This window comes from Rousettus aegyptiacus, unplaced genomic scaffold, assembly GCF_014176215.1.
Source record: "Rousettus aegyptiacus isolate mRouAeg1 unplaced genomic scaffold, mRouAeg1.p scaffold_m13_p_7, whole genome shotgun sequence".
NCBI classification, from domain to species: Eukaryota; Metazoa; Chordata; class Mammalia; order Chiroptera; family Pteropodidae; genus Rousettus; species Rousettus aegyptiacus.
The window spans coordinates 92,642,875-92,660,222 of record NW_023416310.1 but is presented as its reverse complement, the minus strand read 5'-3'; the positions used below and the strand labels follow the sequence as shown (position 1 = coordinate 92,660,222).

Here is a 17,348-nt window from a genome sequence, read left to right as displayed (position 1 = left end):
ATTATCTCACATGTCCCTGAGACTGTTATCCTGCCTCCAGTATTTTTTTATGTCCTCTTTCGATTAGATAGTTATTACTGATTTAACTTAAAGTTGTTGACTCTTTATTCTCTTTACTCTCATGTTAAGCCCAGTCAGTGAATTTTTCCTGCTAGCTTCTTTTTTATATTTTTAATATCTCTTCAAACTTCTTATTTGCTCATTGACCATGTCATAATTCTTTGAACCTATTTTTCTGTAATTCTTTCACTGTAATTATAGTTTTAAAGTATTTGTCTACTGGAAATGTATCTGGGCATCTTGGGTTAGGTTTCTATCGGCTTTTAAGTTTTTTATCTATATATCACATGTTTCTTTTTATGTTTAGTGATTTTTAATTGAATATTGGAAATCGTGAATACTAAGTAGAGCTTCTGGAGTCTCTTACCTACCTCCAAAGAGTGAATTCTCATCTTAGCAGGCAGTTCAGTTACTGGTTGATCACCTTAATTTTAGGTTTGATTTTGTGCTTTGTTAGTATGGATTTCAGAAACTGGAAGGAATTTCAGCCTCCCAGCTCGGCTCCCCTGTGGCTCTTTGGCACTCTTGTCCTAACACTGTCTTTTTGTCCAGCTATTCTCAATCTCTACTATCTCTCTTTTGCTCTTAACCCTGTAGCAGCTTGGCACAGGGAGGGATCTTTTCCCGCTCTTGTACGGCTTGGCCTTGGCTGTGGACTCATGGGGAGTCCCTGCGTGGTGTTCTTTTAGGGCACCTTCTCTGCTGTTTCTTTGGCATTTTAGCACCCAAACTGATCTTTGCGGCTTCTAGCTCACTGAGATCATTGTATTCTGCTTGGACACTAGCTCTCTGCACCTTGGGAAATTGTCTCAAGGCAGAGGGCAATGGGGCTTGCTTGTTTTACTTTACCTGTTATCCGCTGCTTGCAGTCATTTGCCATATATATTTTGTGTCCTCTGTTATAGTTGCTTGTGGAAGGAGAGTTAATTCAATGAGTTCTTCTACCATGGCTAGATGTAGGCCTCAGCCTCATCTTAGGATGGAAATTAAGTCTCTTGAAGCCCTCAAATTCTTTACTCTGATATGTGGATCCTCCTACCACTGTTGTGATAGCATATAAATCTCTAACCACATTTTTACCCTTTAGCCCTTTTTCACTCCTTTCTGTAGCTCATTATATTCACTATTTAGGTAGATGTTGGGACTCAGTGTGCCTTGGGCACAGATCCTTGCTGGAAAAAAATAGTATCTTCTGCTGTACCTTTCTAGAAGCTGAAACAGCTCTACCAAAGTTAGCACACTTGCCGTTTTGTTACAGAGCTACTTTTAGTGAATTTGCAGCCAAGCATGCTAAAGATTCACGATTCAAAGCAATCGAAAAGATGAAAGATCGAGAAGCCTTGTTTAATGAATTTGTGGCAGCTGCAAGGAAGAAAGAGAAAGAAGATTCGAAGACCAGAGGTGAGAAGGTAAGGTGGTTTTTAGTTCCAGTGCTGTGATTGATGGGAGTGTGAATGGGAAGGGCCTAAGCTGGTGCTGTGTTTCTAACCTCATTCATGAGTGTAAAAGGACCCATATTTACTGTTTAGCCTTTTAAGTTAATTTTTTACATGTTATATATGTGTGCATTCTATCACTTTACTTCCGTATTGCTTATTTTAGTAGCTTCACTAAACTGTGTAGGTTTGCTTTAAATGTATTTAATACTGAGATGCCGGGTAAACCCAGAACTGGTTGTTAGGCCTCTCTGTTCACTGGCGCTAGCTAAGTGCCTGCTAGGGTTTCTAGATTCTTTATAGGTGGTAACATTTAAGTTTCAAAAAGCTTCTTTATCTTTTTCACCCTCTAAAAGCATTTTAGTGACTTTCTAATGTTTTAGTAAACATACCTTACATATAAATTATTGCTTATCAGAATTAAAGGTCAGCTATTAAAGATTAATGAATTCCAAATGTCATTTGATAGCAGTGTCGGGGGTGGAGAGGAGCTCACCACTGGTGAGGCAGGCTGGGGGAGAGATGGCACCAGTGGCGCGTGAACCATCAAAACATGCAGCCGCTCTCCTTAGCTTCCCTGTGCGCTTTGTGAATGGAGAAGAACCTCTGAAGCCTAATCATTCTTGACATTTAAAATTGCCTCCTATTCCAGGAAGTTAAGATATTACAAATTCTATTAAGACGTCGTTTGGGAAGAATGCCACTCTTGTTGGGAAGAAGCCTCCTCTTTCATTGAAAATAGCAACAGTATTAGGTGAAATAATTATTGTCAGAAATGTCTGAAGTTTCCTGATTTATTGGGGGCATCAAAGTAGAATTTTTTCAGAATTATTTCAGTATTAACATTTTTTTTTTTTTTTTTTGCAAATGATTATGCTTCTCAGAGGAAATGTGCAAAATTGAGTGCTACTTAAACATTTTATGTGTTGTATTAGAAACATGTTAATGAATTGTTTGCTACTTTTGACTTTTAGTACTAACTTATTTGATTAAAGAAAACCAAGTAAATAAATGATTGATATTGTCTGATTTGTGCATTGCTTTTATACAAATTAAATGTTTTTCTCTTTGCATTTGTAACTAATTTTTTTTCCTAAACATCTTTTTTATGTAACTATTTTATGTATTCTGTTTTGTAACAAGTGGATAGATTTTACAGTTTTGTGCTGTGCGGCCTGTCAATCAGTTCAGTCTGACAGCTGTCAATCACTGATACGAAAAGTATTATGGGATTCCCTAGTGAGGAAAGAATTGGTATCTCTGTGGTGACTTTAGCCTCCCGAAGTTCCGGTACTTTACTTTTTTTAGTCTTTTCCTTATGAAGTGATGAGAGTTGTGCCCAGAATGTGTTAATTAAAATAAATTAAATAGATATTACATCTGAATAAATCGAATACAGTCAACTTTATTTTCTTTCAGTTGTAAAATTTTAATTCTCTAAATTATAGGTTTGGCTTTGTATCTTTACTAAATTAAAAGAAAATGAAACTATCCCAGCCAATTTAAAGACTACAAAATCTATTACTGTCTAGGCCTTGAAAGCAGAAATCTTTAAGGGTTTGAATACAGTATATTTTATATTCACATTCTGAGAAGTATTTGGTTATTGAAGTTTTATCACATTCTTCATGACTTTCACTGAATATCAAGTATATTGTCTGTTCTGTTTTTTTTTTTAAGTCACATTTTAACTGTGTGTAATTGAACAGTAAGATCAGTACCAGTAGCATGCTGGTGTCTTGGGCGTTTCTTTCATTGTCCTTGTGATTGATTCTCCAGTTGAAATAGCTGAGTCAGAAGCCTGTGAAGGACATTGACTTGGTGAAATCATTTTTTTCCCTTCAGTAGATGTTTTCAAGCCAAAAAGGACAGTCATTTACATGTAATCTTCACTCGTCATTTTCCATTTTATATTTAAAAAAGATACCTTTAAAACTGTTTTAGTAGACTGTCAAATAGCTGCCCTCAAGTTTTTGTTTTTTAATTATAAGTTATTATTAAAAATATGGTTCAAATAATTTACTTTTTGGAACAATACATTTAAGTTGCACATAGTGGCGTTAATCCTTTTATGAAATTGGCATTTTTCAGTCTTTCAAATTTCCTGCTAAACAATTTAAGTATTTTTGTTACGGTACATAAAGCTAAGGAGACTATTTCTCCCTGTTAAACAGCCTAGATAGTAAGGTACTTTCATTTTTGGAAAGTTAGTTAAAGTTTACTTTGGTTGTATATCACACATTTAAAATAAAACTGTATGCTCATTTTTACTTTATAGGCTTTGTGTTTAATATATGAAAGTTATTTTAAGTTAATATAAATGCCTATAGCTTAGAAAAATTCCTATTTGATACAGCTTGCATGTTTTATAAAGATGTTATAAATTTTGCCTTCTAGATATCACGTGCATTTAGGACTTTGGTGTTCATCATGTTAGATACAAAGTAGGGTGCACAGAAAATTTATTTTATATCACTACAATAAGTAGTTTCTTTATCACTGTTTGGAAATTCTGAGTTTATGAGTATTCCTCAATAATCCAAACAAAGCCAAGAGCCAAGTTTAGTAGTGGAGAAATGCACAGCTTGGTTAGCTCTTGTCTTTTAAAAAATTTTCTAGTATAGAAACTTTCTTATAACCTCACAAATGTTTTCCAGAAAGGACATCAACGTCCCTTTTAATCCTCTACCAGGAGAAATGAGGTTATAGGAGGAAATGAGAGGGTTGGAATAGACAGAAAGAATGATTCATTTATTTTATGCCAACACATTTTAAATTCTGATTCCATTCCTAATTTCTCATTTCTTGGTCAGGTGGAAAGGTACCATGTTTAATTAATCTCTGTGGGGAGGAGAGGTTCTCGACATAGTCAGAATCCTCTTTTGAAATGACTGGCTATCTTGGGTATCTTCCCTGGTAGGAATACATAATAATTTAGATGAGACGAAATTTTAAAACAGGTCCTCAAAGGTGCATAAAAAGAAATAACTCATTTATCCCTTTCTTCCCTATTAAAGAAAAAATAGTATATAGTTTGAGAGAGGGGTTCTAAGTGTTTCATATGTTGATACTAAAGGATTAATATTATTCAATACCTTTTATTACTAAGTTGGTACTTCAGTTGTTAGGTACATTATTTCATTAACACATATTCTGAGCTTTATAATGGTAAAGGCATACATATTTAATGGCTGAAAAGTACAGAAAATCTGAATGTAGTTTTTTTAATAATGGTTAATTTTGACCTACATAGAAATTCTATAATTTCTTGAATATAAGGTTGCAAACATTGCTCTTTTTTAAAGCCAAAATATAAAAATCTACCCCTTTTTTTTAATTTTAGACATTTGACAGTGTAGTTTCAGGTTTGGGTAATGAATAAGACTTGCTGTTTGTGCTCAACTATTTCTAAGTTCCTATGTTAATTTTAACAAAAAATTTTATTCATCTACTTTTTAAAATCTATCTTGATATTAAAGTATTTTACTATCAGCTCATAAGCTGGATCTTGGCCAAAAGTAAATCCAAATTCATATTTCTTATGAGAACATGGCAGTTCTGAGATAAAAATAAATACAAAATATTTTTTTCTATATTTGAGTAATTTCATTGGAGAATATGATTTATCTTAAATTTAAATGAGCCTAGATATGTGTTGATTTTTCTGTTTCTCATGAGAGCAATTCTGATATTCTCTTTTATTAAAATTGATTTCACTCTAACTGCATTTAAAAAGTTATCCTCATCTTTAAGGTAAGTGAACATTTTAAGTTGTAAACATTTAGATATGAGGAATTTCTCATGGCACATTGGTTTTCCCCATCTTGTTTTGAAATACAGATTAAATCGGATTTCTTTGAACTATTGTCTAATCATCACTTGGACAGTCAGTCTCGATGGAGCAAAGTAAAAGACAAAGTAGAAAGCGATCCTCGTTACAAAGCAGTGGATAGTTCGTCAATGAGAGAAGATCTTTTCAAACAGTACATTGAAAAAATAGCCAAGGTAACCGTCATGTTTACTTGTATTGTAACCACGGAATAATGAAACCCTTAATTGAGTTATTTGCTACTGTTTGGGGATTTGGAATTTTTTCTGTTGATGTTCTTAAGAATCTCTAGTAATTGATTTGCAAATGAGGTACAGTATCTAGATATACTCTTGGTAAAAACTAGGTTTGAAATTTTATATTTGGCAAACTAGTTACTCTGTTGGAAACATTCCGATGCAGTTGGTAAGAAGGATAATGTAATTTCACTTTTACAGAATTTAGACTCAGAAAAAGAAAAGGAGCTTGAAAGGCAAGCTCGCATTGAGGCAAGCCTTCGAGAACGAGAAAGAGAGGTTCAAAAGGCTCGATCAGAACAAACAAAAGAAATAGATCGAGAGAGAGAGCAGCACAAACGAGAAGAAGCTATCCAGAATTTCAAGGCTCTCCTGTCTGACATGGTATATTACTCTTATTTTATTTTTTCCCTTGTAAAGTACTGGATGTTAGAAATTCATTACATTATTACCTCAGTGAACATTTCAGTGTTCTTTAAATTGCTCTGAAGGATACAGTATGGTAAGTTGTTTATAAAGAGTTTTAAAATTGAGTACTTGGTGTTAGCCCTGTTGACCCTACTTATTTAACATTTTTCAAAAGTTAGATGGTTTGTATATATGAAAATTGATAATCTCAGTCTCAAAGCTTTGTTTCTGTTGGTCTCGATGCAAGTTATCATAAATTATTACACATTTACAGGCCATAGTAGTAAAGTGTGCTGAACTTAATTTAACCTTTTTGGTGATGATTTAGGGTCATCTCTGCGATGACCAGTTATTGTCCATGTAGGTGGTGCGAGATATAGGACTAGAGGTGTACTGACCCCAGGAGATACCCTGGGACTTTTTGAAAAATTCTGCATTACCCAGGTTGTTGAGGTATGGAGGGTGTTTTGTCCCTGCAGTGAATGTCCCTGGACCACTCTGCTATAATACTTCTCTTTGTCACAATCTCTACTAATGTTTTTTTTCTCTTTTTCAGTGAGGCTCTTTTCATCATTCCTATTGCATCTTCAGGCTTCTCCCCTTTTGCTGATCTGTTCTCTGGACAGTTGGAGTTGTTTCCTCATTTCTTTTCCTGCACCACCCCCCCCCCCCCCACCCAAGTTCATTTGTATTGTGGTCACAGAAATCTTTCTAAAAGGCAGATCTGATTTTTGCCACTCTCTCTGGTGCTTACAGAGAGAGAAGGTCTTTTTCGCTCTAAGCAGTTGCCTGCATTTCAAATTCAGTCTCTCAGCATAATATGAAAGACTTCATTCCTTGACTCCCCCACCTTCATATTATCTTACCTGCCTTGGTTTCTTCTCTCGCCCTTTAATTAAGCCTTATGCTGAACTTAACCTTTAATGAACCATACTTGGATTTAATGGATCCTGCCATTGCTCATGCCATCCCTCCACTGAGGGTGCTTTTAAACTTCCCACCACAGTGGCAGACTTCCTTATTCTTCAGAAGCACACTCAACTCTGTCTTTCGTGAGGCTGGCTAATCCCATCCCTCCTGGGCAGATCTGATCACACTGTTTCTTTTGTCACCCTTGTGCTCAGTGTACATCTCTGTAGCACTTAAAACATGTTATTGCAATTACTGGCGTTCATGCCTGTCTTCCCTAAAAAGTGAGCCCTTTGAAGGAATCCATCTTAGTTATTTTGTATTCCCAGCGCCAAGCATAGTACTTATCTGATACTTATTTAGATGCTTAATAAATGTTGGTTAAGTAAATGTTTTTATATTTTCTTTTTTCACCATTTTGTCTTTTCAGCCTCCCATATTTCTTAGTATTGGCATCAGTGTGACTTTTTTGATTGTGCCATTACCAGCAACAAAGTATGCTGCTGGTTGGTGACCCAGCCAGACCTGTCTTGCTGTTTTTTCTCTTCTCTTCTTAACCATGTTAATTCTTGTTTATGCTTGGAAATATCACTTCCAGTATGTAGTCGAAGTTCAAATTTCAGCTCAAGATTTGTTGTATGCTTTTTTTTCTGTGAGCTGCTTGATCCTACAATAAGAATATATTTCCTGTTTTATTTGTATCCATCTCTTCTAGCCATTGATAAGATGTTAAATAGAATAAGTAGGATTATAGTTCTTAGGGACCATGGTCAATGGGAGATATCTTCTCTTCATCCTTCCCTACCTCTGCACCCATACTTGATAGCTTATGTGAGCTCTGGCTTAAAGAGGCAGATATTCAGTGACTGCTTAACTAACGAGAAGTCACCAGAAGCTTCTTTTATCAAGTGTGTCATCGTTGAAATTCGAGAAGATAAGTTTGGAGATGCATACGTTTCTCTGTTTCAGGTCCGGTCTTCAGATGTGTCGTGGTCCGATACTCGGAGGACTCTCCGGAAAGATCACCGCTGGGAGTCTGGATCCTTGTTGGAAAGAGAAGAAAAGGAGAAACTCTTTAATGAGCACATTGAAGCGCTCACGAAAAAGAAGAGGGAGCATTTTCGGCAGCTCTTGGATGAAACTTCTGCAGTAAGAGTCTCTCGTTTTTCTTATTTTAATCTACCAAATCCTTGTTAATAATTCCAAAAAGTAAAGCAGTGATACGATATTTAGTGCCATGGCCCTTAGATCCATTACTGGAATTCATGGGTTTTAATGACACTTTTCTTCCATGAATTTTTTTTTATTAAGTAATATGTTTAATGTACCCTTACTTAGAAATTATTTCCTTTTGCAGTTTGAAATTCATATCCGCTCCTGTGGCTATTCAGAATGTCCTTAGCTGTGCTTGATCGTTGATAGCTTTAATAGATTCCCTCTTTTACTCCATTTTCAATTTGGTTCCATGGTCCCCTTGTCTGGCAGTTTTTATATTCCTATCCAGGTTTCGTTCCTCTTTATCTGCTCTCTTTTGTTGATGGTTTCTTCAGAAGTTACGATGTTGTCCCTGGATGTTACAGGGTTTGCAGGTGATTGTCTTAGGCCACCTTGAAAGTATGGCCATGAAAATAACTCTTGTGGCAAGCCAACAAAAAGAAATTGCATGAAAGCTGCTTGCCTGTCCCTGACTAGCCCAGTTATGCTGGGGCATTGCAGGAGGTCGCAGGTCGGTGTGGAATGTTATGTACCGTATGTACTGCAATTTGACTCCTTCGGTAAAAGTGAGTTGTATTTATGTTTTTTATTTACTTGTCTTTTCAAAGATTACCTTAACATCCACGTGGAAAGAAGTAAAAAAAATTATTAAGGAAGATCCTCGGTGCATTAAGTTCTCCTCCAGTGACAGGGTAAGAGGGTTTTGTCTGCGATTTCCTGTCAGTTTATAAGTATTAGTTGGGTGCTTAATCAGGAGCACGAGTATCTTGGCTAAAATTACGTTGATGGTTTTAAGTGAATAACTTTTAGGTGTATGAGAAATAAATCTGACATTTAAGTTCATACTCTCTTTTTATTGTACAATATATTAACAAGACAGCACAGTAGAAACTTTAAAAGTTTAATCCTTGCTATTAAACCTGTGTTTTGGGATCCTAGGGATTTAATGACACTACGGTTTTTATTTATTGTATAGTTAGGTTCCACTAGATAGAAATATTTGGGCTGGCAGCTGGTACTAGGCTCTCAAAGCACCTGACTCTTAAAGCCGCTCTGGCAGAACAGCATCATGTGATCTCTAGGAGTAGACTCTGGAGTAGAATACCCTCAGATGTGTAAAATTTGTAGAAGCTGAACCCTGTTGTGGTACATGCTGACTCCTGTGTAGGACACACTCATCCAGGGTCTAAAGTAGTGAATGCTGTCAAGGAACGCATAGGTTACAGTCCCATTTTATCCCTGAGGCTTTTCTCCTCTCTCTCCTCATCATTCTCCTTTCCTGGTTGGTTTCTCTAGGTCTAGAGTCCAAAACCCCATAGATGTAATACTCCTTTTTCTCACGCCCTCTTAAGTTGTATTTTAGATGCATAGACCACAAGATACACGTGACTGGGCTGGAAGGGTGGTAGACTGATAGCTGAGAGATCCAGTCTCAGTTTCTAAGTTTTCCGGTTGTTTAGAATTGATAATGTTTTGGGCTTTTTATTTTTTTTATATTTTATTTTTTTAGCCCAAAGAGTTTATACCTATCATAACTGTTACTAGAAAAGCTAAACATCAATATGACTTATTGAAGTTCTGAATGTTTATGGTTCGCGTCTTTATGCTTTAAGATGTAAATGTGCTCTGTAGGGAATGCACATTTAACCCTTAATTTCTTTACTTTGTAAGAGTGTCTGTCTAACACTTGAGGTTGTTAAGACTATTAAAGGATATATCCTCAGAAAACCCTATGCACAGTGTGGTGCATAGCAAGCCCTCAAGTTTTGGCTACTGTGTATATATGGTTCCTTATTCTTTACTTTTTGTCTTAAAAATGTGCATTGCAGATTTTGCCTTTTTAGGAACACTAAAGTACCTTATGCCTTTTTCTTTCGAATTTTTTATTTTATGATGTGACTTACAAATTACTGGTTTACTAAATAATTGCTATTAATTTTAGAATTGGTGGATTTCTTTTTCCTAATCTTACTGTCTTTTTTTGCAGAAAAAACAAAGAGAGTTTGAAGAATACATCCGAGACAAATACATCACAGCCAAAGCTGACTTCAGGACGCTTTTGAAAGAGACCAAATTTATAACATATAGGTGTGTGCAATGAAATGTTTCATACCAGCAGTCATCGTCTTTACTAGTCCTAACTCTAATGGCCAGAGCATACTTTGCATTCACACACATGTTGACATTATTAATTTCTAAGAATAAGCCAACTTTTATCAGAGGCCAAATACAGTCCATCTCTACCGGTTTTTTTTTTTTTTTTTTTAAAGAAAGGGCCCAGATGTCAATTCCTATTTTGTGTTACCCACCCATCCAGTTTTTTAAACATATTCTTATTTTTACTTCACTGCTTTTTTTAGGAGTACCTCCAACTATATGAGAATTGTATTTCATGACGAGACTTTTTAAATAATCTTTCACTGTCAATTATCTTTGCATCCTCTGAAGACCATTAAGTGTTGTTAAACTATCTGGAGCTTGAAATTATCTTATTTAAGCTCGGCAAGAACTTTTTTTTTCTCAGAGGAAAGCAGTTTGCTGGATACTTTTAACTAAAACTTTGAAGTGATAAAGTGAGAGCTTTAAAACAAGCCCTCTCTGTAAATCAGCGGTCCCCGGTTTGTCAGCAGGACAATGCCTTTACTTTGCTTGGCAGTCAGTGTGCAGGAAACCATCGTTGTTTCGTGCTCCAACTTTTCTTCCTTTAAGAGAAAACTCTGAAACATCTTAATGAAGGGTACGTGCACGGGAGGCTAGATAGTGCTGAGGGTGTGGTTTTTAGGTATTTTGTCATTGGATTTTTTGGTCAGGATCCTTAATGTTTTGCATCAGCTTGGGCTTTTAAATTAGATGTGAAGTAAGACTTCTTTCTACATTTTTATAGTTAATTTAGTGAAAGATGTGAAAGTGAAAGCTTGTGAAAGATGCTGGGATTGGCAGCCCTGCAGACTGAAGTCCTCTGTTCATCCACAGAACAGGTACAGCACGGGCAAGATTTATCCACCCACCCTCAGCCCTGATCTGGAGGGACCACCAGTAGGGGCGGGAGGGTAATTCAGCTTCTGAGGCCCTTTCAGTCCTTGGAGTCTTTGCTGAGGCAACTTACAAAGGTGACCACTGCAGTGAAATTTTTCTTAAAAAAAAAAATGGAAACACAATTAGGAACTAGATGGACATTTCCAGCTCATTTCTGAAAGACCTGTGAACAGCAGTCAGTAATTTTTGGACTTCTTTTCTTATTTCAGATCTAAAAAGTTAATCCAGGAATCTGATCAGCACCTGAAAGATGTAGAAAAAATTTTGCAGAACGACAAACGGTATCTAGTGCTAGACTGTGTGCCAGAGGAAAGGCGTAAACTGATCGTGGCGTATGTGGATGACCTGGATCGCCGCGGTCCACCCCCACCTCCCACAGCGTCAGAGCCCACGAGACGATCAACAAAATAATTCTGCATACTCTTCCACAGGGGTATCTATTAATTCAAAATGCTTGCATGAGCCAATTTTCAGGTTTTTACATGTACGTGCATTAGTCAAACTATTGCAAAACCATCTGATGAACAGAAGGAGAAGCATTTGTGAACAGTTGCTGAAAAGAGAACACTTTGGAAATATTTATGCTTTTCTTTGTGTGGCATGACTGACATACATACTCAAATATAGGCTGTCTCTAGTAAATCTAAAATCTTGAAGCTAAAAATCATCCTTTTATGAGATGTGGAAGTCGGTGACTTTTGGTGACGTTCTTTCTAGCAGTGTTATACATGCAAGACATAAGAGCATTTGTGGTTTGAACTTGCAAGATAGAAATACCACAGACTCCAAGAAACCTAAGCTGGGGTTTGTTTTGTTTTGATTTTGTTTTTTAAAGCGGGTAAAAGAAAACACTGAAAATTGAATTCTTATCTTCCAGAGGTTAAGATTATTATAATGGATATACTTTTACCTTCGTCTCTAAAGAACACTTTAGTTTTATTTGTTCACTTATGTGCTTTGATTATCCCCTCTGAATTATAGGCCAAGTCTTGTTGTTTAGCCTAAGAGAAGATTTATTTAGTAATTTCTTCTCAGGTATGGAACCACGGTCATAACTAACATGTGGGCCTGGATAGGACTGCTGGTTAAACACATATTATTCACCATTAAGTGATCTTTATCAATATTTTGGATTAGACAACAGATTACCTTTCTGGGTGTTCCCTGTAAACTATACTCCTGTTTGAATGTTAAACTTCTGTTTCTAAAGTTTAATTTTAAGATGTTCGAATGTTCAGTTTATGTATTTGAACAACAATAAACCAACCCTTTTTATATATGTGGATTGTATATGATTATTGTTACATAATCTATAAAAACTTAAACCTATTTTTAAAAGGAGCAGCAAATGTAATTGCTCAATGAAAGTTGACTTTAAATCTTGGATATCACATAGTTTTAAAAGGCTCGACTATAATACTAAATTATTTGCAGTATGAAAGGGAACGGATTTGTAAAGAACTAGTTTGGTGCTCAGTCTCTTGGCAGTGTCTTACTGCTTCATATCAAAATGCTGCTTTTTGTTTGTTTTCTTGTCTTTGCCTTTTATGTTAAGATTGATACTTAGTGCTTTTTTTGGCATCCTTTCAGTATGTCATGCACATCTTATCATGAAACTTTGATTCCCGATTGCTCTTTGTAGCTTTACCTCCTCAGTTTAAAAAAGATGCTTCTATTTTATCCCTCCATATATTCCTAGTTTCAAAGTACCACATACATAAAATGTTTAGAAAAATATGTCAGTAGGATAATATATTTTCTGTTATTTCACACCGCCTATGATTGTGACAAAACCTAAAATGGGCATACCAATACATTTGAATTTGTATGTTATGTGCACGCAGACATACATCACACACAAACGTTCATATCTTCCTTACTAGCACTCAGCTTAAGTATAGTAAGTGCCACAAAACTTATGTCAACCCTATATAGAAACCTAGAATTGATTATTAGACTAAGATGAGCCTGTAAAATAGTTCACAGGATTTTTTTTTTTCAATTTTCATTTCTCTCTTTTTTGAAGTTCATTCTTATAAATTCATTGAATGATTTTTAAATTTTGAGGAGTGCAACTGAAGTATTTAACAAAAGGTACACAACTATTGTAGAAATATGACTACAAAGGTGAAATTTCTAGAATGCTTTATTATTTTGAGTTCCACTTAGTATTGTTTGCCCACTCACTACATTGTTTCTCAAAGTAGAGAAGTGTGAAGAAAATGGTTTGGTGACATCTAATTTTCTTCTTTTTGTTGTAAAGTATTTGGTATTGCTCGTTAAGCTGCAAATCAGACTCTTCTGTGCAGATTTCTTAAGGGATCATGTCAGGACTTTGTATAAAGTTCTTAAAGAAAGTTGTAACCTACACTGTGTTTTAATAGCTGCATCTTGATTTGGTGCTTATCAGCAGACTTTTTAAAAAATACATGATTCCTTTTACTCTGAGACCTGTGTTAAGGTCTGACCTCCCCATAAAGCCCCCCTCTGCCAAATGATGGTTTTGAAAGGAGCATTCAAGACAGCTTTCAATCTCCAAAACTAGCTGAAGTGAAATATAATTGTTTTTATTTGTTCACAAGTTAAAATATCCAACACTGGAATCTTACATCTTACATCTTACATTTACTATATATATTGTACATAAAAATTTTTAAATAGTTCATCACAGACCATTTTAAAGGTAATCTTTTTGTATAATTATATCACAAAAACAATACTTTGGATACTTGTACTTTATGTGACCTGTGAGCCTTAAAATAAAAATTGTCATGAACCAAGTGAAAAGAAAACAGCCCTATCTCATGTTTAAAAAGCAAACTGACCATTTGTAAAAACAAAATAAATCCACAGACCAAACTTTTTAAAAAAAATTTCTACCCACAGCAAATTTTTTCTATTTCAAATTCTCATTTGACTTAAAGGCAGTTTTTTCTTGAGAGAATCCTTCAGTGAAAATACCCCCAGAGTTCCATTACAAGTAATCAAGAACCATGGATAAATGTTCTTATTATATTGAATAAGGGAAGAAATGTATCATAATCATTTTTTATTGGAGATGCTTTACCTTGATGTAAAATGAAGTTATTGCCTATTATTCAGGTTATACTGGTAATAGATTTGGGAACACGAATTTTAATTTTATTGCTTTTCTTTTTGCATTACCCTTGTATGTTTTGTTTTCTGCTCTTAGCCAAATCCTTGTCTTGTGAGCGCTGAATTTTCTCTCTTCTGTACTAATCTTTTTTCTTTCTTGTTACTTTTGGTCATCTATAACTTAAAAACCCTGAGGCATTTAAAAAAGTAGTCAGGGTTCAAGTTCAACATTATAGGTATGTGTAATGCTATTTAACAGGAACGTTTACCATCTCCATCCCCCTTTTTATATTTGATGATTGCCATCAATAATTAATACTTACATCATTAGCCAGAGCTTATAGCTTATCTTGAGAGGCAGGAGATATTGGGAAGAAGAGATTGATTTCAGCTTGTAGAAGGGTAACTTTCTCCTGCATTTTGGAAAAGTAGATACTTGCAAAGGGAAAGAAGGGTAGTTTTAAGCTCTTTTTCCATATCAATATAGAATGTCATGCTAAGATGCTAAAATCCTTACACTTAGAAAATGAAGACTACAGTGGCATTAAAAAGATCAGTGAAGCAGGTTTTAGTATTAAGCAGTTTCAATTTAGCCAGAATAAGCCGTAATTTGAAATTAGTTCAGAATTGGAATAGGTAACGTTCCTTACTCTGCAACCTTCAATCTTGGAAATTCTGTATAGATTTTCATTAAGTAAATTTACTTATTTTAAGCAAATGAAGATAACTCATTAAGATTTATTCATTAGTGTGTTAAAGAAACACCTCAAGTGGATGTAGATTTCGAGTTCTAGTTAATGTGAAATAAAGTTTGATAGGTGAAGCTCAGGCTAGCAGGTGCAGAAAGAAACTAAAGGTGAAGGGGTTCTGCTTCTGATAGATAAGCTCTGCTCCAGCCAGTGCAGGGGTGCTTCTAAAGTGTACTTAATAAAGGCAAATGACAAGAAATGACAAAATAGCTGGACTTTGTAATTGTAGAAACATCATACAACATAGTTCTTTGGACAGCCATGGTGTTCTACTTACCAAATTGCACATTTTGAAAATACAGGCAGGCATTTTTGTAATTCCTAATGGTAATAATTTTGTCCTTTTTTTTTTTTTAACGTATAGTAAAGTCAGCAGTATTGACAAGCAGCAGTACAAGTAAAGAACAATCATCGCAATTTGTTTTATTTTGAAACTTGCTCATTTATCACAGTCTCCTGTCTCTTGATCTCCATGTTCCCAGGGGGTAGGGTCATCGTCTTGTACACAAGAGACTGTGTCTCTCTCATGCCAAAACTGCTCTACGTCAGGGAGGACGGGAATCGCTGCCTGCTCGGTTTTCTCTTTGCTGGAGGAGGGAGAGCCAGCCTTCTCTTTCTCTGGTATGGATGTCGGGGATTCTGGAGAGGGAACATGGTCAGGGAGGACCTCTAAGTTACTGGCTGGTGGTCCCCGAGACTCTGAGGAGGCTGGGTGGTTTTTGGTTATCATCCATTTCCATAAGCCTTTTAAGCCTTCTTTGAACTCCTCTGACATCACTAGAAAAATGAGAGGATTTGCTGAAGAGATGGAGAACATGAGGACTTGAGAGAGGGCTATAAAGCCTTGTGGTGGGGCTGGGCCTCCGGCCTTCAGATGCCACATCCACAGCCAAGCTATCCATTCAGGGAGCCACAGCACGGCAGAGGTGATGGCAGTGCTCAGCAACATCACCGTGAGTTGCTTTGAGCGCATCTGGTTTCTAAGATTCTGAGTCTTAGTTCCTCGTTTTTGGCATTGGCCATAAGCTCTCCAGAAATAAAAGCAGGCGAAGAGTAATGGAAGGCAAAATACCAGGAGAGGATAGAGCTTACCGAACACTGACATGAACTTTTCGGCCACAGCCGGAACCTCCACGAGGCACATTTCCACTCCCGCGTGAAGCCTGATGGTGCTAAAAAACCATTCAGGCAAGGGTAGCAGGCTAGCCACCGCCCAGATGGCCGCCAGCACGGACCGGATGGTGCAGTTGTGGATACTTACTTGCTTGGCCGGGTTGCTCGCATACATGAAGCACGCTCTGGCCACTGCAACAATCGTAAGGCTCTTGGCTGCCATGCACGTATGGATGAACCAGTCGGAAGACTTGCAGATAAACCAGCCTAGATCCCAAGCACCTCTGGAGTATGCTGTAGCGCGGACAGGTGCGGAAAACAGCAGGAGACAGAGGTCAGCCAGGCTGAGGTTCAGAATCAGGGAGTGGATCAGGGATGGCTTTCGTTTCCAAGCACTGTGAAGAAGGATGCCAGTCACACACAGGTTCCCCACGAAGCCCACCAGGCAGACAGCCACCAACAAAGCTGGGACTATGGTCCTCCAGTCCTTGGAGTCGGAGGGCAGGTACCCTCCGGCAAAGTGGAGGTGAGCGGAGGACACGTTCATGGTGCTGGAGTTGGAGTCTGCAAAGGCGATCACCTTGTCCATCCGGCTCCTCCTCACAGAAGTTAGCTTCTTTTTGTCTTTTTGCTTGGCTCTTTGGTGGAGGAAATAAATACGCTGTCGTCAGCGTCAAATGACACTCTGGACCGTCCCCTTGTTTTCTGAGAGGGGGATGTGGAAGAACGGTGACTGCTAAGCTCTCTCTGCTGCATTCAATATTCCGCGACTGCCCTGGATGGCAGGCAGCGGGGGCACATGGTGGCTGCTCATTAGCAAGTCTAACATCCAAGCGTCAGCCCTGTGGAGTGAAATGTGCTCATAAATGATAAATGGGGAGGACATGCCTGTAAGTGGGTTATATCCCTGGGGGGTCCCTAGAGATAGTCAAGGCAATTATTGTCGACCAGCTGTTTCTAAAATCTTGACCGTGGTCTGTAATTCAGTAAACACTACATCTGAATCACGGAGTCCTTAAAACTTAAGCACGCACCAGAGTCACAGCTTGAGTCTGCAAGTTTGGAGCAGGTAAAGAGCAGATTTCTTTGCTCTTAGAAAGCTGAGTAGCCTCCAGTAGCTGGGATATTCTATTCTGAGACTGTAATTGAAAAAAACAAAATTATGGAGCCAGGGAGAGACTGTGGTTTAGAAAGACCATGCCAAAGACAGTCCTAGGTGGGGAAGGAGGATGTGAGGGCAGCAGGGAGACCCAGAATGCTG

The 17,348-nt window shown here is 37.1% G+C and overlaps 2 protein-coding genes across 9 annotated transcripts in view; one reads left to right on the top strand and one right to left on the bottom strand.

Annotated features, from left to right (window-relative positions):
• Positions 1-12,408, top strand: part of TCERG1 (transcription elongation regulator 1) — a 56,533-nt gene extending 44,125 nt beyond the window's left edge. For 4 of the 8 annotated variants that reach the window (XR_001594614.2, XR_001594613.2, XR_001594612.2 and 1 more), the window contains 8 exons: positions 1,319-1,469; positions 5,337-5,501; positions 5,763-5,945; positions 7,848-8,027; positions 8,702-8,785; positions 10,081-10,181; positions 10,978-11,071; positions 11,339-12,408. Coding sequence is in view for 4 of the 8 variants with exons in the window: in XM_016126574.2 (XP_015982060.1) it covers positions 1,319-1,469; positions 5,337-5,501; positions 5,763-5,945; positions 7,848-8,027; positions 8,702-8,785; positions 10,081-10,181; positions 11,339-11,540 (1,066 nt within the window). In the remaining 4 variants the exon portion in view is untranslated. The remainder of the gene's footprint in view (positions 1-1,318; positions 1,470-5,336; positions 5,502-5,762; positions 5,946-7,847; positions 8,028-8,701; positions 8,786-10,080; positions 10,182-10,977; positions 11,072-11,338) is intronic. The other 4 variants (XM_016126574.2, XM_016126577.2, XM_016126575.2 and 1 more) reach the window with 1 other exon arrangement.
• A 3,005-nt stretch (positions 12,409-15,413) lies between these two features.
• GPR151 (G protein-coupled receptor 151) lies at positions 15,414-16,676 on the bottom strand. The gene has a single exon (XM_016126578.2). The coding sequence runs from the start codon at positions 16,674-16,676 to the stop codon at positions 15,414-15,416; it is 1,263 nt and encodes a 420-aa protein (XP_015982064.2).
• Between the last annotated feature and the right edge of the window lie 672 nt (positions 16,677-17,348).

Coding starts and splice junctions, on each gene's coding strand:
- GPR151 (XM_016126578.2), bottom strand. CDS start 16,676: ATGGACAAGGTGATCGCCTTTGCAGACTCCAACTCCAGCACCATGAAC.